General features: G+C 37.1%; 1 protein-coding gene and 1 long non-coding RNA gene across 3 annotated transcripts in view; one reads left to right on the plus strand and one right to left on the minus strand.

The window, feature by feature from the left end:
- Positions 1–1,431: 1,431 nt before the first annotated feature.
- pja2 (praja ring finger ubiquitin ligase 2) overlaps positions 1,432–24,486 on the minus strand; it is a 24,124-nt gene continuing 1,069 nt past the window's right edge. The window contains exons 2-9 of one of the 2 annotated variants that reach the window (XM_039662331.2): positions 23,515–23,706; positions 21,047–22,019; positions 16,023–16,193; positions 11,018–11,203; positions 7,514–7,628; positions 5,815–5,929; positions 3,734–3,849; positions 1,432–1,908 (exon numbers count right to left, since the gene is read on the minus strand). In XM_039662331.2, coding sequence (XP_039518265.2) covers positions 1,789–1,908; positions 3,734–3,849; positions 5,815–5,929; positions 7,514–7,628; positions 11,018–11,203; positions 16,023–16,193; positions 21,047–22,019; positions 23,515–23,704 — 1,986 coding nt within the window. In that variant the 5' untranslated portion in view covers positions 23,705–23,706 and the 3' untranslated portion in view covers positions 1,432–1,788. Of the gene's footprint in view, positions 1,909–3,733; positions 3,850–5,814; positions 5,930–7,513; positions 7,629–11,017; positions 11,204–16,022; positions 16,197–21,046; positions 22,020–23,514; positions 23,707–24,486 lie in introns of both variants that reach the window. The other variant, XM_039662330.2, reaches the window with a different exon arrangement.
- LOC148981618 (uncharacterized) lies at positions 14,412–15,554 on the plus strand. The gene is made up of 2 exons (XR_016168232.1): positions 14,412–15,006; positions 15,062–15,554. It is a non-coding gene; the product is annotated as an uncharacterized LOC148981618 (long non-coding RNA).

The following is a 24,486-nucleotide window of genomic DNA, read 5'->3' on the forward strand; positions in this document are numbered from 1 at the left end:
CACAACACACCAGCTTACTGGTGGAGAGGAGACAGTGATGAAGCCAATCAGTGTATGGGGATGATTAGGAGGCCATGATGGACAGAGGCCACTGGGCAAATTTGGCATTTTTTGTGACCACAGAGACTCAGGGCCTCAGTTTAACATCTCATCCGAAGGACGGTGCTCTTTGACAGTATAGTGTCCTCATCACTATATTGGGGCGTTAGGACCCACACAGGCCACAGGGTTAGCACCCCCTGCTGGCCTCACTAACACCTCTACCAGCAGCAACCTGGCTTTCTCAGAAGGTCTCCCATCCAGGTACTAACCAGGCTCAGTCCTGCTTAGCTTCAGTGGGTAACCAGTCTTGGGCTACAGGGTGATATGACCTATTGAGCACCTGTGGTGATCCTCAAGCGGAAGGTGGAGAGGTGTCATATGTCTAAGATCCAGCAGCTCCATTATGTCATTATGGAGGACTCAGAGTGGAAGAGCATCCCAGCAACAACCTGTGCAGCTCTGGTGAACTCCATGCCCAGGAGCATTAAGGTAATGTTAGATATCAATGGTGCTCACACAAAATATTGACACAGTTTTGACATGTTCACTTAGGGTGTTTACTCATTACAATAATGGCTGTATGTCGAGTTATTATCAGAGGACAGTAAATATATACTGCTATACAAGCAGCAAAATGACTACACTAAAATATACCCAAGTTCAAGTTTCTATAGTACTGTCCCTTGAGAAGATATACCAAAATGTTTGCTGAAATGTGAGGGGTGTACTCACTTCTGCGAGCTAGGCTTATCTAAGAGTTTCTCTTCTAAGAACAGTGGGTCTCATTCACACAAATTTGTGCATGCAATTTGCACAGAACATTCACAAATTCAAAAATCTGAAACTAATCTTACACATACTCTGGGCAGTCTTATGAATGAGTTAAGATTAATTATTATACATGTGTAAGGGAATGTACATGTGATTTTGGTGGGCTACTGCCACACACACCTCTGCCTTTCTCAGTGTATTATTCTGTGATGGTTTTCTCCAAAGATACGAGCTGCCGCCTCTAAATAACAGGACATTGAATACATGCCAATTGCTTTCGCAGTAAACGGCACAAAGCCATCTCGTATTTATAGTCCCCCACCATCATATTTTCCAGTTCAGACTGTCAGCCTTCTAGAAATGGTATTACTCCCAAAGGTGCTTTTGTGAAAACTATCTATTCAGCGGCCCATGATTTGGATGATTTATACAAATATGTTTATGAACCACAGTGAAATAGAATCGCACAGCCATTATCATTCATTTCCAGCTACTTGCGTTTAAGTCTGGATGTAACAATGCAGCTGAATGTACTCTGAATAGATATCTGAAGAGAGTTCAGGGTAGCAAACACCTTTGGAAGGTATTTTGACGCTGAATTGATAAAAGAAATGACTATTTGAACCAAATGTGAGCTTTTATTGAGGGATTGCATTTGAACGTTTTACTTGACACGACGTGAAAAGTTAAATACAAGTAAATATTATGTTTAGCCTTGATGTACAAAAACATTTTAATCGAAACATGAATAAATATGCTTCCTATGAATATATACGTATTCATATTTTCTCAGAAAATAAGTTTTAGTTCGCCACGTTTGGACCATGAATTGCAGCACAAGTCGCTAGGCTAAATGGTATCTGGCCGCTGCATTCCAGCAAAGAAATATTAAGATGGGAATTTCTCAGTGAGACTGGTTATTTATTATTTAAGTACTTCTCTGCGGGATTGTTTAGATGGGTGTGTGACTGCCGTTCAACACGTTCCCTCAGACGCACTGTGACTGGATGGTGGCGTTTCTTGTTCGGAGCTTAAAGACGAGGGATCGGTCACTTCCGGGGTCAGAACGTGGCGACACACTGGACATGTCCCAGACTGAAAATCATGGGGAGACAACATTCGGTAAATACAGTAAAGTTACGTCAATATAAGCTTAAAGGGATAGTTCACCAAAAAAAAAAAAAAATTCTGTTTCTGTCATCATTTACTTTCAAACCTATAAACCTTCTGTTCATCTTCAAAACACAAGTGAAGATATTTTGAATGAAACCTAAGAGTTTTATGTGCCTCCATTGAAGTCAATATAACCAAAATGTTTTTACTTTAACCCCTTAACTGTCACCGTCCGGTACCGGGACGCCTAACTTTACTTCACTATATTTCTATTAAATCCTAATCTAATTATGACAAATTATATATCGTTGGAAAGGTCTGAGACTTCTAAATAGATATTCTACCCCTGTTTTGTGTTACAAATTATGTAGGAAGAGTAATTGATTAATTTATGACAAGAGTGCACCTCAAAAATTCTGCATCATAACAGGAGTTTTGACCGTTGTCACAAAAAGTCGATGCACCCACTTTTAATCATTGAAACTTCTGTTTTTATGCTAAAAGATCACAATAAAACATATTATCTAGTATTTTTCAATAAAAAAATTATAGTATAATATTATCCTCTAAAAATGATATTTATATTTATTATCCTCTAAAATATATTATTTTTTATCGCCTTTTTTATTATATCACATATTTTAGTAGTTATCATAAATTAGGTATCATTTGAAAGCTTATAAACTCAGAATTCATCCTGTGAAAACTATTTTATAATTGAATGTTGCGTTACCATAGAAACGGTACTTATTTTAGCAGGCTCCTCCCCTTTTGGGCATCATTATTTCATTATTTATGATCAAAACCTTTTTCTAATCTTGACAAAACAGATATTGTCAGAAAGGTCAGAGTCTCAAGGTTCCAAGTTTTGTGACAGAATTGATATTTGGACAGAAATTTATTGATTTGTTAAGGCAGAACATATACTACTAAATTCAATGGAACTCAATGGCACCCGGTGGCTATTTTTGGTACTACGCCTAAACAAAATCTCATGGGAACTTCAATTTTTGTGATACCAATTTCAAATTTGGAACATAACTTGATAAGATTTATGGCTTTGATTTTACAGTAAAAAATATTTTGTAAAATATATATTCTATATAAAATAAAAAATATATAGTACAGTATATTTAATTTACTGTAAATTTAAACTTCCCTAACTTTTTCATACTTTCATTTTTTGAAGTGTTTTCACTTCAGCAATATTCTGCTGAGTGTTTTCTTTAAAACAAGACCAAACTTGGGTATATATTCCAAAGCATTCTTAAATTACAACCATTTAAGTTTGAATAGTGCATTTTAACCCCCATTCTCAAAAAGGGGGTTACAGCTAAAGGGTTAAAATGTTCGATTTCAGACACAACCAGAAAATCAAATATGGGCAATGAAAGTTAAAAGGTGCTTCCTTGAGGCACGATAACGAACGGGGTCTGTTCTCGATCATAAAGCTTTCGTTTTCCATATTTGATGAGCTAAATGTAGGTGCACTGACCATCATAAATAATAAAAGTAATTCTGTCACCTCAGAATACATGGATTAAAGCATTTGATTCATATGGATAGCTTTTACAGTGTCCTTTTGTACTTCAGTGCATGACAATTTTGGCTCCATTGACTTTCAATGGATAGACAAAAAGGACGAAAGAATGTTAAAAATATCTTTAATCATGTTTCAAAGATGAACGAAAGTCTTGCAGGTTTGAAACAGCACGAAGGAACGTAAATGATGACCGAATTTTCATTTTTGGGTGAACTAGCCTGTTTTTTTTGGCTCTTTCACAAGCTCCAAGAAAAACAGCAATACCTTTCTGAGCCAGAGAGTGACACAGAGTTTATGGAACATGTGGCGGCACGGAAGCAGGGTTGCAATCTCATCTTTGACATATTCACAACAGCAGATGGCACAGCACTGCTCCTGCTCTGCAGAACCAAAGAGAGAGGGCATGTCAATGTATGTAAAACACAACTCTGCTTTCCATCGTAAACCTTTGACACCGAACCAAATATTTAAACACGTCTGGATCCAGTCACGCACTCATCAAATGACTCATTTCAGTCATTATGGGTGAAACTGGAGTCATTTTATGCTTTCCAAAGCAGATTAATCACCCCAAATGCACTCAAGCCATAAAGTTGAAGTGGGACATTAGCGTTGCGAGCATTACTTTCCCAGCATCCAATCTGTGTTGGGTCTTGTGAAAAACATTTCTCATCTGGTGTTCGTATTGCACAAAAAAGGAGTACACAAAGTATTTCAAGTCAATCACTTAAAGGAGTAGTTCACTTGTAAAAAAACTTTTGCTGATAATTTAAATCACCCCATGTCATCCAAGATATCCATGTCATTCTTTCTTTAGTCAAAAAGAAATTAAGGTTTTTGATGAAAACATTCCAGGATTTTTCTCCATATAAAGGCCCGTACACACCGGGACGAATATCAGTGCGCGTTATTCGTCAGCGTTTTTCAACGCGTTTTTTGTGTTCACACCCAAGCGTTTTTCACTGACGATGAGCCGAGTGAACATCCAAATTCATTCCCTGACATTAGATGGCGCTTAATGTAAAACAGAAATAATAATAGAATACTATACTAGGGTGATCATATTCATGTCTCAATGTTTTATTATGACAGAAACGTCAAAAAACAAATGAAATAATGATAGAAATAATGTCTTCTGTATAAATAACTAAAAGAAATGCCTCCAAATGTAACAAAAAATAGCTCTCACAAACTTACAAAAACGAACTAACAAAATCTATTTATATCTTTAGTTTTCATCCTCTTTATCTTGTTTTTCTTCCTCGTCCACCTTGTTCGCCCATCTATATTTTGCTGTAGAACTGATCTTTCCCAGCAGTTTTTTTTTTTTTTTAAACCAGGACATTTTCATCACTTAAAAACAGCCAGGACAGGACGTGGAAACAGGACATGTGTAACGCAAAGTTGAGATGTTGCCCAGAGATAAAAACATAGCACTATGTCGGATGAACAGATGCACGAAAGACTGTTGTTGTATTTCCCCGCGTTTAATAAAACCACTCAAACGTTACACTCGTCCTCATACATGATGGGGATCAAGCGAGAAAAAAAAAAAAAAAAAACCACAAACAAACATCTGGTCACAAAAGAAAAATAAAATAAAAGAAAGAATACAAAGAGTCGGCAGAGCGGTTCTCCTCTCCTCACTTGTCAAAATCGAACTGACACTATGCGCAGTTCTCATCTCAACTCAGATTTCTATAAAGCACAAAGTGACCATTTTACACATGTCCCAGGAAAACAGGACTATTGGTCACCCTATACTATACTATTACTACAGAAATACTAATATAAATATTATCTTATAGCTCTTTATGCTCCGAGACCAGCAGCTCAACATTCATCTTGCCCATAGGTATCTTATCTCTTCTTCGCCGTATGTGTGCTCGGCAAGACCGTTTTGTATTTGAGCGCCCCCAAGTTGTGTTTTACTGCAACTTCAGAAGTACCAGACACATGAGCAAACCGGCCAATCTCGTTGGTCGGATAGGTTTTGACGCGTCAAACCCGAGGCGTTTTTTTAAAAATGACGCTTTACGCGTGGCGTTTTTCACGTCGGTGTGAACACTCACATTGGCGCCCATTATTTAGTCACGAGGCGTTAAACGTCGACGAATAACGCGCGCGAAATTAGTCCCGGTGTGAACAGGCCTTAATGCACTTTAATGGGAACGAAACGGTCCAACATTTTTTGTGACCTCGCTTAGATCACCTTTAAGACATTTGAGGTGGAATATTCTGAATATGGTGTAACGGTGAAATAAGCCTGTTAAAAACTCTACTGATGCTGACTGCTGAACTGAATTATGTGCACTTTATGCATCTACAAGTAACGGCAGTAGTACCAATGTTTTCAGCAGGCACGGTGATCTGTGGTAGGCAGTCGATGATCTGTTCAGTGGCGGGGGGATGAGCCTGCTCCACATCTATAGCTAAAGACTCCAGATGAGCCAGTGCTGCCTGCAACACAACAAAACACATTAGCATATTTAATTTCCTCTGGATAAAGATAGAAGAGAGTTAATTATACGTTAAGCCTTACATTTCTAGTGTGTGCTCTCATTGGCTGAAATCAATTAAGTTTGCTGTTTGCTGAGTCCAATTTTTCAATATTGTCTTTTTGGGTTGAATTAAGATGGATCATTTATTTGAACAACTTAGCTGTTCATGCAAATACAATATTTATTTGTTCATGAAAAAGCAGCATTAATCATGGAAGACTACTATGCTTTCATCTCATTAAGAAATGAACAATAATCAAATTAAAACAGGTCTTGCGGCTCCATTAGGGTGACCACCATCAAACAAACCAAATGTGGGACGATTATAGACCATTTTGCAAGATGTAAACAACACTGGTCCAGAAGCACTTCCTGTTTCAGTTTTTTAACACTACATAAAAGCTGGGATAAAATACAACCAACAGAACATATAAAACTGAATCAAAAAGTTAAACAAATATTTTTAAGATGTTTTCTTTACATGTGAAATAAAGAAAACTGTTACAAACTGAAACAGGAAGTGTTTCTGGACCAGTGTTGTTTACATCTTGTAAAATGGTGTGGGACATGTTACCAACACTAAAACATACCCTGAAACTGTTAAATAATATCTATCTATCTAACTATATAAAAACATTTGTATTCTGCCTTTCAGCTGATAACAATTCTTTGTTTTTTAGTCCCTTTCAGAAAAAATATCTTTTGTAAAATACATGGCATTTAAATTCAACATCAGTCCAATGAGTCCAAAGGCAGCGGGCATCATGCAGATAACCATTTTAGAAACTGTTCTAAAATAAAATCCAACAAAATAAACAAGGAACAAATGAATACAAAACAACATGAAATTAGATAGACAGTCTTATTATATGTATTAAGAATATATTAAAAACCAAAAACTTTCATATTTTTAGAAAGGATGTGAATTAAAACAATCACAGCAGCCAACAACAACAGATAAATTCTGTTAAATTAAAATTTTAATTGACCGAATTATCCATTTGTTTTCGGACAGGGAACACATGGAACGAATCACCGCTCCACATTTTGATTGACAGCTGTCACAACCTACAAGTGGCCGTGTTTACTCCTTTCTTTTAAACTATTGGATAACATAAAAAACGGCTGTTGAATTTGCGCTTATGACGAATTTGGGTGAAAAACTACGCTGCAAAAACAATAAATAAAATGCTTTCTTAAAAAGTCAAAATAACATATGCACGTTTTCTTAATATGATAATTAAAAACTAACAGACTGATGAAAATGCGGGACATTCCCTCAATATGCGACGTGCGGGACAAGGGGTGAAAATGCAGTGCAGTACAACGCAAAGCGGGATGGGTGGTCACCCTAGGCTCCATTCAATTCGAACATTAATAAAAATGGGCCCTGATGATGTACAAAAGAAGCTACTCTTCCTTAAAAAAAATTAATCGGACTCTTAATGCCCTCAAAACCTAATTCAGTTAGACTGCAGTGATTCAAACACTGATATCACAACAGACTACACGGATCACGATTAAGCAGAATAAGGACCCTCACCTCCATAGCCTGTGCGAGACGCTCCTCTAATGCCATGTAAGTGAGGAGCTGGGAATGATCCACGTAAGAGATTGCTTGAGCCATCCCAAAACCATCACCAAATTCATCAAGGAACCTGAACAACAAAGGACTTTAAAATACATCATCTCTCGTTTCCTGTTGCAGCTAACACAATCAAAACAGTTAAGTAAAATGTTCTTATAAATCAACAACGATTTTCATATTTTAGACATGCTTGGTGGGTTAAATCTCATGAAAACATTTTCAGGTTGTGTTTCAACCCAGATTTATTTAGCATAAAGAAAATTAAGCCCATTGTTTGTAACTTACGGCCATGACATTATTTTCATAAAATGAAAGCATATTTCCCGCTCAAATTCTCATTACCATAATGCGTAGTTCACATTATTAGCAAAGGTTTAAAACATTAAGTTAAATTATTGTATTACAGTAAAAAAGCTTAAAAATCAGCTTAAAAACAAGGAAGTACAACAAAAAATACAACCATGAATGAGATTGAGAATGAGTTTCTTGCATTATGGTAACAGGAATGAAAATAAATGAATGTCACAATGGTAAAAACAATAAAATGAAATGTCATTTCCCTTTTAATTTAAAGGTTTGTAATCGTTATTCACGTTTCGTGAGATTCACTCTGTAAAGACCCCATATACTAAGAACGAACTGATGTGACGAGTAAAAACACACTTGAGCGCGACACACTTGAGAGTTGCTTTATAGTCGAAGTTGTATTTCTAATCGAAAGAGACAATGACAGTTTTTCATGTTTACTTAGTACTGTAAAGTTGCTTCCTTTAAAGCAGGGGTTTTAAAAGTCAAAGACTGTGGCAGTGTTGTAGTCGAGACCACCTCACTCGAGTCCGAGTCGACACTGAGACCAGAGAGAGTCGAGTCCGAGTCAAGACCGAGTCCAGAGAGAGTCGAGTCCGAGTCGAGTCCGAGACCAGAGACGGTCGAGTGATTACCTAATTTACTTTTATTTACTTAGAGAAATCCTCTTTTTTTTTTTTTTACTGAATTTACTTAGAGTTTTAAAAATATGATCAGTTTAGGGTAAAAAGGCCACATAGTAGGTGGTGTTAAAAGTAATTTTATTACAATTTGTCATGCGCAGTTGCGCACTACAAAATCACCAATCACTGGGCGTGTCAATCAATTTAAAGAAATATTTTATTAACATACATTAATAATCATGAAAAATATTTTTAATTGAACTCGAGTGGACTCGGGAATAATTCCGAGTCCTAAAAAAAAAATGTTCGAGTACGAGTCAATTCCATGACGAGTCCATGACAAGACCAAGACCATTAAAATATGGTCTCGAGACCGAGTCTCGAGTACTACAACACTGGACTGTGGGCCTCCCTTCCAACACAACATTCAAGGTTGCGCCCCATTTTGACACATAAATGTGTGTATTTAACCGTTCAAGCGCAATAAGCCACGAAAGTGAGCTGAATTCAGCACTCGTGTGCTTCGGATGTGAGCCACAGTAATCTGACAAATTAGTCTTAGTTTATTGTGCTTTTAATAACTCATAATCAAGCACATCCCGCTCCTCCTCATTCATCCAAGTTTTTCTGCAGCTCTATTGTGTTTAAGGAGTCCTGAGCTTCACGGATATATTTAGATGCAGATAAATCTCTATCGATTCATCATATCGTGCAGCTCTATACTCCGCGTCTCCCCTGACATGCTCTCGCATCCCTGCGTTAAAGCAACCTAAATGTGCTAAGTGACTTGACTGGAATGCCAAATTGCAGATCTTGCACAAACATATCCACGTCACTATAATCGGATGATTTCTTGGCTGCTCTTTTCAATTTTATCGTTTGTTTATTTTGTTATTATACTACAGGGCTGTTGAATGCTTGATTCTGATTGGTTTAGATTTAGAACGTTCTAAGGTGTGCAATTGTTCACAGTTGGTGTTTAAGACCTGCTACAGTCGATGGAAACAGTCTTTGAATATTTCAGTGAGTCGTAAGTGTGTTCTCCATCATTAGTCTGCTATCAGAGGCTCAAACCTCCGTTACTACCTGTAAAATGATGTTTTGGAATTAGCGACGGAGGCATAGGATTAGATGCGTAAGAAATTAGTGTTTTGAGATGTGGTAACTGTCGTATAAGCGGTATAATTGACTTCAGGCCGTTGAATTATTTGAAAAATAATGCACACCCGAGGTGTAACGGCTTCGCGGAGTGAATAATTCAACGGACTGTCGTCAGTTATTCCTTACTTCATCTAAACTTCGCTCCCAAGAGCGTGGCGTCAGGATGTTTGCTAACAGTATACCGCGGCGACTTCTTTTTACCCCTAAGTGAAGAACGAAAAAGAACTTTGCTGCAAGTATATCGGGGGCTTAAGAGTTAAAGGGTACATATCATGCTTTTAAATCATTCATTTTTACTTATAAATCATACATTTGTGGTCTATATAAAGCATAACTGCAATGCTTGGGTCTGAATTCCTCATTATTATAGCTCCACAGGCCCCTTTTCTACCCCTTTTCTGATGTGCTTCTGTGAGCAAGTCGTTTCGAAGCGGCCCCTTTAAATAAACAGGAGTTGCGTCTTTCCCCCCGCCCGCTTTCCAGGTCGCTGAGTTCACGGTCGGTTCAACTCCCCGTGTTCGGCCATTATTGTAGTTTGATAAGAGATATACGATTACTATAGCTTCAAAGAACATTTTTATTCAAACGTTAACAAAATGTCAACAACGGAAGACTTGTCCATCAAGCCTAACATATTCAAGCCAGAGCGAGCGAGTTGAAAAAGACGACGACGAACCTGCAGAACAACATCTTCATATGGATGCAGTGGTATATGTTGTGTTATTAGTGAAAGTCGACTATTTCTCGTTAAAACAAGCACACTGATAAGATAAATGACTACGGTCTAATCTTACCACTAAAAATCTGTATTGATAATAATATGATAACTTACGTTTAGTAAGCGTCAGAAAACACAGCAGCTAAGAAATTTACCCCTCATTCAGACAAAGTCGATCGGCAAACCCTTCTCTATACTGGCGGAGGTTGTTGAAGTGGGGATCCTTGAAGTGTTTCAGCTAACTAGATCCAACAACCGATCCTTTTGACTTGCCCTCTTGTAACTTCTGCATTATTGAGCTCGGACTACAAAATCGGAGCGAGAAATAATAATGGCGGATTGCTCGAAGTGTTGGGCCGGTAATGTCCTTATTTGTCAGTTCCGCTGCAAATACTGTGACGTAATTGTTCAAAAAACGTAATAGAGAACAGAAAAATCTTAGCAGGTTGAAAAATATGACCAAAACAGAATATAAAGATATAAACGAAGCACCTGAAGAGAATAATTTCATCTTTTCTGTACTTATAAACACTAAACACAAATATACAACAAAATGCATTTAAGGGCTAAAAAAAGTGGATTTTGCATGATATGTGCCCTTTAAAGGATGACATTGCATCATTTTTGATGATGTATATTAGGTTTGTTGACCTCCACTCTGTGTCCAGATCTTCACTCATGCTGGAATCATCCTCCAGGTTATTGTTTCCATCCAGGATAAAGAGTCCAGGGTGCACAAACTGACTGACACCATCAGGGTCTTCATCGCTGCTGCTGCCCGAGTCTTCATTATACATCAGCCAGGGAATCTCGCCCTCCTCCAGAGGGGTCTGCTCTCTGAAGAACACCACAAACAAGCACAGGACAGCAGAAAAACACAACGTTTTTAGGGATGCCTTAATATTTGAGACACATTTCAAATTAATTTGACTTGTTTCATTCGTTTCTGTGTGACTAAAGGTATTGGAATAAGAGCAGTACCACGGAAAGACTCATTTGTCAGAAAGTGGAGACCAATCTTAATAGACCTTATTCAGAGCAGCGCCATGACAGGTATGAAAGTGAGGCTGTGAGGGATAGACTTACCGTGTTTCCAGTGGCATCCGCTGTAAAAAGCTGAATAAAGCTCCTAGATTACTTACAATTTTCCACAGCTTACATTGTCGGGAGTTTTTTTGTCAACTGACATTTTTTTGAAAGATATTTTTCCAGTGTTTCATAAGCAGAACAAACCGAAAACACATTAAATAACAGTACAGCCCATTGAAGAGATGCATGACTATCCCTCACAGCCTTGCTTTCATTCTCATTAAAAATCAAAGATGGCGCTGCCGTGAATAAGGCGTATGGCCAATTTATTAATCAAGTCCAGACAACATTCTGTTTGTGCCAACATAGTCAGTGAGATATGATTTTAAAATTAATGTTTTATTCAGTGAGGATGCATTGAATTTATCAAAAGTGACAGTAAAGACATTTATACATGTTACGAAGAAAAAAAAAAATCAATTTCAAATAAATGCTGAAAACATTTGATCATAGTGGTCAGATGGTCTAATAAAAAATATCTTGTGGAGCGCTCTCGAAGTATGCATTTGTCATTTTAACTGAACCGGAACACAAAGATGTATTGTCCTGTTGCGCCTGTAAATATCATAGGCTGCGAAAAAACATGGACGTAGTGTCCGTGACGTCACACGTGGGTTTCCGAAGAGCAAAGTGAAGCTGACCGTTGCCGTCTTGGCAGCGCTTCACTTCCGGATAACCGAAAATTGTCAAAGAGGCGGGATTAGCTGAGGTGAAGTGATGAGGTTTAATATAACTGGTGGTGATGGCGACCAATGTGTCCCTGAGCAAGACACTTAACCCTAGTTGCTCCAGAGGCGTGCGACCTCGACACATATAGCAAATGTAAGTCGCTTTGGATAAAAGCGTCAGCTAAATGAATGAATGTAAATGTAACTTAAATGGATGAGCTATAAAAAAAAAAAAAAAAAAAACACCCCTCACAGTTGTCATGAAGGGCAAAATTAACTATATAGACCAAAACCACTTTTTGAACCAGGCTGTAAAGATGTTTTTTTTGTGCTGATAAATTAGCAATAGTAACATAGGGAGTATATGAGATTGACTCTCTTTTGCAGCCTGTCTCTAGCTGAAAATCGATGAATTGCAGTTTTAGTCACTTCCGTATTGGATTTAAGAGAGAAACCGGAAGCCAGGTTGCCACTTGGTCAATATCTAAATCAGGGTTCCCCAAACTCGGTCCTGGAGGGCCATTGTCCCAGCAGAGTTTAGCTCCAACCCTGATCAAACACACCTGAGCAAGCTAATCAAGGTCTTCAGGATCAGTAGAAACAGAGCCCGTCTAACGGAGAGCCTTGGCACTTCCTATTAGCCCCATTGTGTATTATCTTGGTTGCAGTTCCATTAGAATTCCACTGGAGGTGATCGCGGGCGAGCGCAAAATGAATGGGAGTCTATGGGGCTAAACGGCTAAATGCGTCTCTTTCACCTGCTTGTCGTTAATTCATAATAGATTTTATTGCTGATTCCGCAAGTTCAATATAGATTATAGGCCAAAAGTCGAATGAACGAGTACTTATGTCCTTTTGATTTCTTACAGGTTAGGCTGTTGGCCGGTGTTCTGACATTCCATCCTACCCGTCAGATTGTCCTACCAAGGCTTACTGCGCATGCGCACATCAATAATACGTCATTTTTTGTCACGCTGAACAACACGCCCATAATATTTTACTACTTGCGCGAGATCTTATTAATCTGAGGTAAGTTTTTCACTTTTTTTGTCAATTATTACTATACAAAGATATATAGCAGTAATGAGAACTGTTTACTCTCACATTCATACAAAGCAAATTCATATTAGCATTTTTTTCATAAAAACATTAACGTAAAATCATTCTACTCGTTTATTTCATACTGGTAGGCAGTGGTGGAAAGAGTACTGAAAAAACATACTCAAGTAAAAGTACCATTACATTCCAAAAAATGTAGTGTGAGTAGAGTAAAAAGTACTTGTCCAAAAAACTACTTGAGTAAGAGTAAAAAAGTAGCTTATTTAAAAGTACTCAAGAGTAGTGAGTAGTGAGTACTGAGGTGCGGATTCTACCCCTTATAATAAACACTGAGCACTACAATTTATAAATTAAAAAAAATGCACATACTGGAATTCACATTTGTTCTTTGTAAGAAAGATTGAAGAATATCTATCATCCATCTTTTTAAAATGCATCAAATCAGTACACTCATCACCATTTAAATCATATTATTTGGGGGGAAAAGCATTTAAAATTAGGCGAAAAGCCACTGGGCCTGAGCATGTTATTGTTGCACATAAAATATCAATATTCATAACTGTGCAAAGAATTCAAAAACCTTTAGAAACTCATATGATAGTTCAGCATTACACACCAAGAGATGGGTTAAATAAAATTAAAAAATACCCAATTTCTCTCCAAAACGGTACCAATGTTAGTGTTTTGATAAATGAGAATCACTAATATTATCATATTACCTCAACTAATGCACTGAAAAAGGCTAAGATAGTGAGCTTACACTAATTACACACTTTTATTCCATGCTATTAAATATGTTACAATTTAAACGTAAATGCATTGTTCTAGAAGGGTGGCATCATCCTTTACATTTTACACGGCTACATTTACTCACATTAATGCTGATAATATAATTTGTAAGGAAAATCGTGCATTAAATAGGGAAGTTATATCCAGGAAACTTCTACAAAAGAAACAAACAAACTTTGTCTGTTTTATCAGCAGCATGCATCCAAAAAAAAAAGAAAAAAAGTTCAGCATGAAAAATGTTTTTGCGCAAGTGCACTTTCCAAATGAAGACGGGTCATATAATGGATCAATCAAAAAACGCTGTTTATTAACGAGCTGTGCTAATTTCTTATTAAGTAATGCAGTTCAAGTTAACGGCATGTGCACTGATTCTGAATCTGGCGGCATGGCGAGCGCGAGACGCGGCAGTGCACAGATCGTGACGCGCGTCTCTATGATTGTGAAGTAAATGGGAGCGGGAATTCACCGCATTATGAACTCGTCTCGCAATTCCCCCAACCTCAGACCAAATGTTAGGCCATGTAGACAGGCCAGCCTATATAAATATCATATTAAGCAGAAATGTGAAATGTACCTTAACATATTAGAAGAAGACGCTGATATCTGGATTGAATCGATGCGTGATGAATGCACATCCACAGCAGTCACGAGTAACAGCAGGAATAGGCGGTAAGTTTTCTATGCTTAATTTGAATTGATGACAGTCACGAGACCGATTACTCGATCCAATCACGTTGATGGATAAAAATCAAATTAAAACAAGCATGTAACGAGTAACGGCCACAAACAGAAGGAAAATAGCGGAGAAAAAGTACCGATACATCATTTAAAATGTACTCAAGTAAAAGTAAAATTACACAATTTTAAACTTACTCAAAAAAGTACAATTTCTGAAAAAAACTACTTAATTACAGTAACGTGAGTATTTGTAATTCGTTACTTTACACCCCTGCTGGTAGGACAATCTGATGAGGCATTTTGCACTGTAAAATCATACTACTCGTTTATTTCATACTGGTAGCACAATCTGATGAGGTATTTTGCAACGTAAAATCATCCTATCGTTTATTTCATAGGACAATCTGAAGAGGTAACGTTACTTTGCACTGTAAAATCACCGTAACATGGCCTAATAAGAAAATTCGGCAAAGTTACACAGAAATATTTTATGTAACTTAGTCACAGACGCGAAGCAGAAACGCTCAGTAGGATTTTACGACGAGGTAGGATGAACCGATAGATATGGCTATAATTTTGCGCTACGGTAGGAAAATCTGACAAGGTAGGACAAATCGACAGAACACCGGAACACGCTAGCATTCTGCTATTGTGTGACGTCGTCACAGTTTTGAATGGATTTTTAGAACAGATAAGTGAACTTAAAAATGCAATTTTCAGCTGAGTGTATTATCTTAGCCCTCCCCTTTGAGTGCAACTTTAAAATTACTTGACAAAAAATTACATAATGAGAAAAGTGGATTTCTGGGGGTGAAACCCCATTGACTCCCATTCATTCTGCACTCGACCGCGAGCGCCCCCGCATGGACAGAGACGTGTTACTGCAGCCAGTCCAGAAACCGGAAGTAACCAGCCAGTGCCAATTCTCTTCAATTAGACATTCTCTGGTAGAAACTCACAGGTAGGTGTGTTTGATCAGGGTTTGAGCTAAACTCTGCAGGGACAGTGGCCCTCCAGGACCGAGTTTGGGGAACCCTGATCTAAATAATGTCAAAACTTTCACATACTTTATGGAGTTAATCTTACATCTGAAGCCTTTCTTAATGATGTTTGTTCAAATGATGAAGAAAAAAAAAATATTCTCCATTGTGCCAAATTATTAACATGCAGAAAGCAAATTGAATGTTTTAATGTAAAATTACTATGCATTACCAAATACATTTTTATAGCCAAACGTTTTTTTTTGTGAACATATTTCAATGTATTTTATATAACATTAAAAATCATAAAAAAAACACTTGTCTGTGTCAATGACAGCCATGTAATGATATTATCCAAAGTATTACTGAAGTGTTCAGAGTTTTTGTGCTTACTCTAGAGCGAGGTTGAGAGAAGGCACTTCTTCCAGACTGTTGCTGCTTCCAGGAGGCTCATCCATGCCAGGCAGAGTCTCCCAGCTTTCTTCACTTGTGCACCTCTCCTTCTCCAGCCCAGAGTCGGACGTCCACGAAGCCGACCACTCGCCCTCGCTGAATTCTGAGCTGCTGCTTAGAACACAGAGCAGGATACACGCACATGCACACAAACACACACACGTGAGCACAGCGCACCTCGTAAAAGTCAAGGTAATCCTCTTAGCTGAAGAGCATTGGCATGCAGAATGAGCACCTTTGGCACCTCACTCATTTCCTGCTCAGTGTATACCTTATCAAGCATTCACAGTAAATGCCCAAACTCATCCTTGATTTACATTATATGAGCGACTTTTCACAACGAACCAAGTTAAAATGTTGTTCCTTTTCAACAAACAGTCCATGAAAGGAGGGGTTTAACCTTGAAAAAATGAGATTCGTCCACTTGAGTTTGCAATTTTTGTAACTCTGCAATCAAAATTTGGGACAAATTTAAAACCCTGATATGGGTGATTTTTAGAGCCCGACCAATAAAGGATTTTGAAGGCCGATACCGATACAAATATTTTTAGGTTTTAAAATACGATATTCCGATATATCGGCCGATATTTTTTTTTTTTAGAAACTCGCAACAAAACATTAACAGATTTCCCTAACATTAGTTATTTGTAGTTATTTATGAGTTTTAACTAAAATAATATGATAATGCATTTTAAAAAGAAACTTGTTTCATTTATTGTCACAACAGAACAGACTGATGAGAGTAGCTAGCTTTATAGTTAGCTAGTCTATAATGAGCCATAATTTAGCAATGGATAATGTCATACTGCAAATTGTACATTTTCATATAACACGCCAAGGAGCGATGATACGTCACATTGCTATAACTGTCACGCGCTATTAAAGAAATACTTTAGTCACATTGTCAAAAAATAAAAGGTCAGTCAACTACACTGTAACAACGTAACGTAACTATTACTAGCTAATTCCACTTTACTCTCGGCTTATTTAACAGCAGCAAAACTGGACATGATAGTCACAAATTTTGTCATGCTTATTTGAGTTAAGAGAACTGATGGGGATGTTCTTTTAATTGCTATTCAAGCAATGCATGTATCGTGACCAACTCAACGAGTGTTGCCAACAGGGACTGTGTAGAGTGCCCTCTGGTGGACAAACTATACAACTCCAACTCTCATGACATGGTTGAAGCGTGTTTAGTCCGTTTTTATTTTATTTTTGAAATATTCATTTATCGGCCATTATAACTGCCAATACCGATAGTTTGGAAAATGCCTAATATCGGCCGATAATATCGGCCTGCCGATATATATCGTTCTGGCTCTAGTGATTTTGTAATTTCCTATATAAGCAAGCGAACATATACAATTAGTAAATTTATTACATTTTCAGCTTTATCGAATACATTCAAAATTAGTGATGTAAAAATTGAGAAAATGACTATGCTATAGAAATAATTAAAAGATTGCAAAATAGATACCGATTGCAAACAAAATGTGGGAGCTAAATATTATGCTTTTGGTTGTTAGAGTGTGAAATAAAAATATGCTTTTTCTTCAACTGAATCGAAATCTAATAAATTATTATGCTTGGGGGAACGGTATGATTTTTTAAAGAAATTAATACTTTTATTCAGCAAGGACGCATTAAATTGATTAAAAGTGACAGTAGCCCTTTCACACAACAGCGTTGGGTAAGTTACTTTAAAAAAAAAAGTAATTAATTAGAACCTACAGTACTAATTACTCTCTCTAAAAAGTATTGCATTACTAATTAGTTTCTAAATCCCATTTCAACCTGAAACAGTTGAACAATGCAAGGATAGACATGAAACTGCTTTTAAAAGGTTAGTTCACCCAAAAATGAAAATTCTGTCAGTATTCACTCACCCTCATGTTGTTCAACCCCATAAGACCTCATTCATCTTCGGAACACAAATTAAGATATTTTTGATGAAATTTTGGCTCAATCTTAAATTTATCAAGCGACGAGAACACTTTTTGTGGGCAAAAAACCAACAAAAATAACGACTTTATTTCAACTATTCACTTCCTTCTCTCTCTGCTTTGAGTCAGGTTACTAGTTTAATAGCGTAAGCTTCTGTTATTGTACGTCACACGCATCACACACATGACTAGCGTCGGCCAATAGTGAGCCTACGTGTGACGTGGCTCTACTCTATCACACTACGTTAATGGCTCTTTCAGACTGCACGATTTTCAAAGTAGTCAGGTCGCTGCTCTTTTCACACTGCATGACTATCTTGGCCAGCATTCAGTCGCTGCTGTGTTCACACTGGACGATGGATCGGCGACAGAAGGTTTCACACTGCATGACTTTAGAAAAATCGCCGACAGACTCTGTCTAGCACGCTGCACGCAAACTACATTTCACAACAAACACGCGTGAGATATGAAAAGGAAACAACGCGCGACACCACACGTGCAAGACCGGAGTTCTCACGTGAGACTTTTTTTTTCGACCCGGTTGTGGTACAGCTGGTGAAACAGACACGAGTGCTCCTGCCAAATTTCTACTCATTTTTCTTCCATTTATTGTGTCCAAATAAACCGAGAAGAAGCTTTTTTTGTTGAAACAATGCCATATCATGTTGATATGTGATCTATAACTCCTCCCCGAACTCCCCGCTGCTCTCTATCTTGCTCTCTCACTGGCTGCCGGTGATCGCCGATGTAGTTTTCAGTCAAAACACTTTTCACACAGCAGGATTTTGAATCGCCGACAGGTCCAGATATTTAGCATGCCAAATATCTCACGGGCGTCGGCGACTCGTCGGTGATTCTCTCAGTTCGCGTCTTTGTTCATTCACACTGCGTGATTGTCACTCGCGTGAACGAGCGCCGATTTGCCTGTGATTTCGGGCATTTGTCGGCGATTTCTCAAAACCTGTCGGCGAGCCAAAATCGTGGCTAAAATCATGCAGTCTGAACTCGGCATAACCGACTACAGGCCCATAGAGAAGGAAGTGAATAGTTGAAATAAAGTCGTTATTTTTGTTTGTTTTTGTGCACAAAAAGTGTTCTCGGTGCTTGATAAAGTTAAGATTGAGCCACTGAAGTCACTTGGACTATTTTAACGATGTCTTTAATAACTTTTCGAGGCCGGCAAGTTTCAATCTCTCAAGACGCATATGGACTAGTATGGAGGAGTGATCCAGTAGTCAGATTTCATCAAAAATATCTTAATTTGTGTTCAGAAGATGAACGAAGGTCTTACGGGGTTGAACAACATGAGTAAATACTGACAGAATTTTCATTTTTGGGTGAACTAACCCTTTAATTCTTTCAAATAAATAATATAAAATTGCATGAATTATTCCTGAACTGATCGAAGTATTTAAAAGGAGGTTATGGAAAAAAAAACATACATTTTAACAATGATGTAAAATTATTATGTCAAATCCACTATAGTTTAATATAGAATTGTTCTGTAGTCTATACGGTATTTAATGCAATTACATAAGAAGTAACAGTAACACTTTATTTGAAGGGGTGTGCATAAGACTGACATGACACTGTCATGAACATGAAGGAGTCTTTATAAATGTTTGACTTTTGTCATTAAGTGTCATTCGGTAAATTATGACACTTCTAATGCAAAGTTGACATTGTTTAAAATGTCTTTGTTATGACAACTTGACATTAACCAAGAAATCATAACCTACCACAAATGTCATAACAGATTTAATTATCAAACTTATTTAGCTTTGCGTTAACATTACATTACCCTATCATATGTGGTTGGTTTTGACTTTGGCCGTCATGACACCATTATAACTGTGACATGCATATTTTACTTGTCCTCAAGTAAAGTGGAACACATCGTACTAATTATAAAGATGTCATTAAGGGTTATTACAAATGCGTCAAATGCTTTAACAACAGTGTCATTAATATTTCCCCTTACCTCAAGTAAAGTGGAACACGTTGGACTAGTTATAAATATGTCAGGTTGACAGGTTATGATTTATTGGTTAATGTCAAGTTGTCATAACAAAGATATTTCTGTCTTTGTTAATGTCAAGTTGTCATAATCAAGACATTTTTTGTCTTGGTTGATGTCAAGTTGTCATAACAAAGACAATTTAAACAATGTCAACTTTGCATTAAAAGTGTCATAATTTACCGAATGACACTTAATGACAACAGTCATAAACATTCATAAAGACTCCTTCATGTTCATGACAGGTGTCATGTCAGTCTTATGCACACACCCCTTCAAATAAAGTGTTGCCGAAGTAACTAACAAAATTACAGAAATTAAGAGTAATCCCTTATTTTACTTTTTCCAAAAGAAAATGTAATTAAATTACAGTAATGAATTACTTAGTAATACATTACAACCCAACACTGCTGGTAGACATACGCGTCTATAATATTACAAAAAAAAAATGAATGCTGAATCGCACATTGATAATAAGTAATAACGTTTCTCGGTACCAAATCATAACCTCAGAATGATGTTCGAAAAATCATATGACACTAAAGACACTATATAATAATATTTTCATTAATGTTATTTTTTTTCATTAATTTTATTAACAAATAAACACAGCCTTGGCGAACATAAAACACTTCTTTCAAAAACAATTAAATCTTGTAAAAAAAAAATATATAAAGTGTAAAAGTTTATAACATCTAATATTCTCTCTTTTCTCAGAAAAAGATTGTCTGCCATCATGTAAAAAGAAATAAAAAGAAGCTAAAAAAGGTAATGACATCAATGTGTGATCCATTTGTCAAAAACCAACCACTAGAGTCTCATCACACCAGCTGTGTTACCAATGAGTAATGATGACCATTGGCATTGATGAGATTCTCTGTATATATAATATTATGAAGCACGCATTTATTTTCATGCAGATTATTAATCTGTACGAATCTGTGCAATTAAATATTTCTGTACAATCTACTGCATTGAGATACATGCAATATATACTGTACCTTTCATCACCCTTTGTAGATGGCTCAAATTTCTCCAGATCTTCCCAGATATTGTCATCATCATCATCATCTACTTTAGTGTTATCATCATTCACACTTTTAGTGTCCTTGGAGTAGAGGTCACTCAAGGTCATGGGAGGAAACTCAAAGAGGAACTCATTTTCAGGGCTTGTTTGTGCGAGGAAACCCGGAGGTGCCGAGCCACACTTGTTTCTGTCCGCTGAGCCCGACAAATGGCTCACGTCCTCTTTTTCTGAACGTTTCCTCCTCTCAAGGTGAGTCTCGCTCGTCTGTTTGCGGATCTTTGGCCTCACAACCATTTCGGACTGTAATGTTTCTTCTGTGCTCATATAGGAAACGCCTGCAGCACCGGCCATAACCCCGTGACCATTAGGAGCTTGGTCTTCACCAACCAACGACTGACCAACGTTCCCATTTGCTTGTACAGTTCTTTGAAAATCTGGTTCCTCGAAAGGAAGTTCTGTTAAGTTTTTAGATGGTACCGTTTGCGCTGAACGTTTACTTGTTTTTGGAAAGATATCAGGATGTGAATCATCAAGCGAATCTATATTTCCACCCAAAGCACAAATACCATCAAGTCTCTTCTGAGCAGGCAGAGACGGGTTTAAACTCAAGTCCTCCTCCTCAGCTCCGCTACTGTCAGGCTCATAGGCATCAATGTTAATGTAACTCAGAGCTTCCGGGTTAGGTTTGCGGTCTTCATTAATGGGCCAGACTCTAGCTCTATCACTCCTTTCTATACCAGGACAATATTGTTTGTCGTATGGCACTACCCGTTCAGTCTTTGGTCTCTTGAAATGGTTGGAGGGTGCTTTTAGGACTCGTAACAATGATGACTGCCTCTTGCTGTGGCCCTCATGACTTGAAGCTGCGTTTAACTCCGAGCGCACCGAATTTGTGCATGGTGTCGGGAGGATAGTCTGAAGCACTGACGAAATGCTGGCCTTTGACGCTAGAGGGGAAAATGTTTCAGTTGTTATTCTTTTTTCTTCACTGGATAGAAGTTAAAGTAAAACTTCACTTAAAAATGGAAATTCTGTCATGATTTACTCACCCTGTGCGAGTTTCTTTCTTCTGCTGAATGCAAAGGAAGATGTTTTGAAGAATGTTGGAAACCAAAGAGTTGATGGACCCCATTGACTTCTATTGCAGGATAAAAAATACTATGGAAGTCAATGGGGTCCATCAACTGTTTGGTTACCGACATTCTTCAAAACATATTTTGTGTTCAGCAGAAGAAATAAACTTGAGGATGAGTAATCATGACCGAATTTTCATTTTTAAGTAAACTATTCCTTTAATTATTTTGTATATGGAAGTAAGAGTATATGCACTTTAGAGTTAGAGTCACACAAAAATGTCCTGGTTACATTTTGTCTCAAAAGAATAAAATAATTATTTATACTTATACTTTTGTGTCTCATTCATGATGATGACGTTTCCTCCAAAATGATGAAAAATTACTGTCATTTAAAAAGAACTAAATAAAAATACTCACTCATTGTAATAAATTGATGAAAATAATTTTTCTAAACACTATAATAACCTTAATTAGAATAAATACTACTGTGACATAATTTTACTTCAGTGTAAAATGTTTTTATAAAGACAATTATTATTAATCAAATTACAGAATGACAAAAAGAACACTTTACTTTGCTTAATTTTCAAGAAAATGTCACAAAGCAAAAACAAAAAAAGTTTTCTACTCCAATTACAGGCTTCTTTTTCTTTATGCAAAAAACATATTTGTATTTGCATATTTGTACATATTTTTATTGTTTTCCTCTGGTTTTAGGGGTGAAATATGACCTGGGCATTACTTGACAATCACTCTCTCTCTCTCTCTATATATATATATATATATATATATAAAAAAGATTTCAAACTACTTCTTGACAGTCACTTTATAAAAAAAAAAAACACATTTCAAACTACTTTCTACCCCCCCTCATCATTCTCATATATATTTGCATAATAAAGTCAGATGCTCTCCTACAGGGTTTCCATCTACACCTTTTAAAGGTGATGAATGTTCCACTCTAAAGCAGAACAACCCACACACACATATTTGAGCTCTTTAAAACCCCAGTTACGTTCCCAATATTACAAAGCTGTTTATTCACCATGTGAACCAGTGAAATCTCAAAATCCACTTTTCCAGATCACAGATTTCGACTTACTCAGGAATAGCTAGTAATAATATAAGTAATTTTAAAACATTATAATATTTTAATACAGTAATCAGTGACCAGTAAAGCATATTTAAATGCTTGGCTTGAGTTTGGGGTGGGACTATCAGTTTTATCAACCAAAAGCATTCAACACTTTTGCACTCCTTTTTTTTTTCAATGTTTGTAGCAAGAAAATAACACTTCACCTTTAAAGTTGAATAGCTCTTTAGTTTCATCACGCACTAAATGTTTCCATCACCAGCTGGTACGTACCCACTGCCTGGTCCTTTTGACTACTCGTCCTCTCCATGTTCTGACAGTCCACGCCAGATGTGGCTCTTTGTTTATCTGTAAGCGGCCGGAAGCTGATATACGCGTGTCTCCGGCCGTACCTCCTGCCTGAGATGGTCTGGTATCCTCCGGCTGGTCTGGGCCACGCAGACTTTCCTGCTTCCTGACCCATTCCTACGAGAAACAGAAGAGTAAAGGCTTGTTCAAAACAAAGATGACTATATTAGAGTCCACACCAATGGACGTTAACCTTCTGTTCATTATAAGCGCTGCAGTTATTGTATGTCGTCTGACACTTTAAATACTAAAGCTCCTTAAAATCTGGTGGATTCTGATTGGCTATCCAGTCAATGTTTTTATTGTTTATCAGATTGAAAAATAAAAATCCAACAATAGCATTCCTGTGTCATCACCATCATTATAGCTCTCTATAGCACTTTCCCATTCTAACATAATTAGAAAGATTATTAAAAACTAAAGAGGCAATTTACTGCAATAAAACTTGTCTAAGCATTAAAAAAGTGAAATTTTTCCTGAAATCGGTACTCATCGACTACAGAAAAGAGCTGTTGGGAGGCAAAAACTTGAGAAAGTCCACCAAATGAAGTGTTTTGTGCCATCCTGGTCACTTTTGCTGACAAATAATAAATGAGGTTACTTGTGTACAGGTCAAATGGAGAAAGAGTTAAATTATTCATTATTAATTAATTATTTCATTATTCATCAAAAACGTAGAAATACAAAGCTGGTTGAAATTCTGTAAACTTATCCCCTATACATCCACATATTTTTTTAGGGCAACAGTACAAAAGGCATATATATTATAAGATTATTATTTTAAGTTAAATAAAAGGCACTTCCTGTAGCTATATATATTCTAAAAATCGCTAACACCATTTTACAGTGTCCTTGTTACATGTTACATGTCATTACCATAGTAATAACAGTAAATTA

This window comes from Pimephales promelas, chromosome 4 (assembly GCF_988280905.1).
Source record: "Pimephales promelas chromosome 4, fPimPro1.hap1.1, whole genome shotgun sequence".
NCBI lineage: Eukaryota > Metazoa > Chordata > Actinopteri > Cypriniformes > Leuciscidae > Pimephales > Pimephales promelas.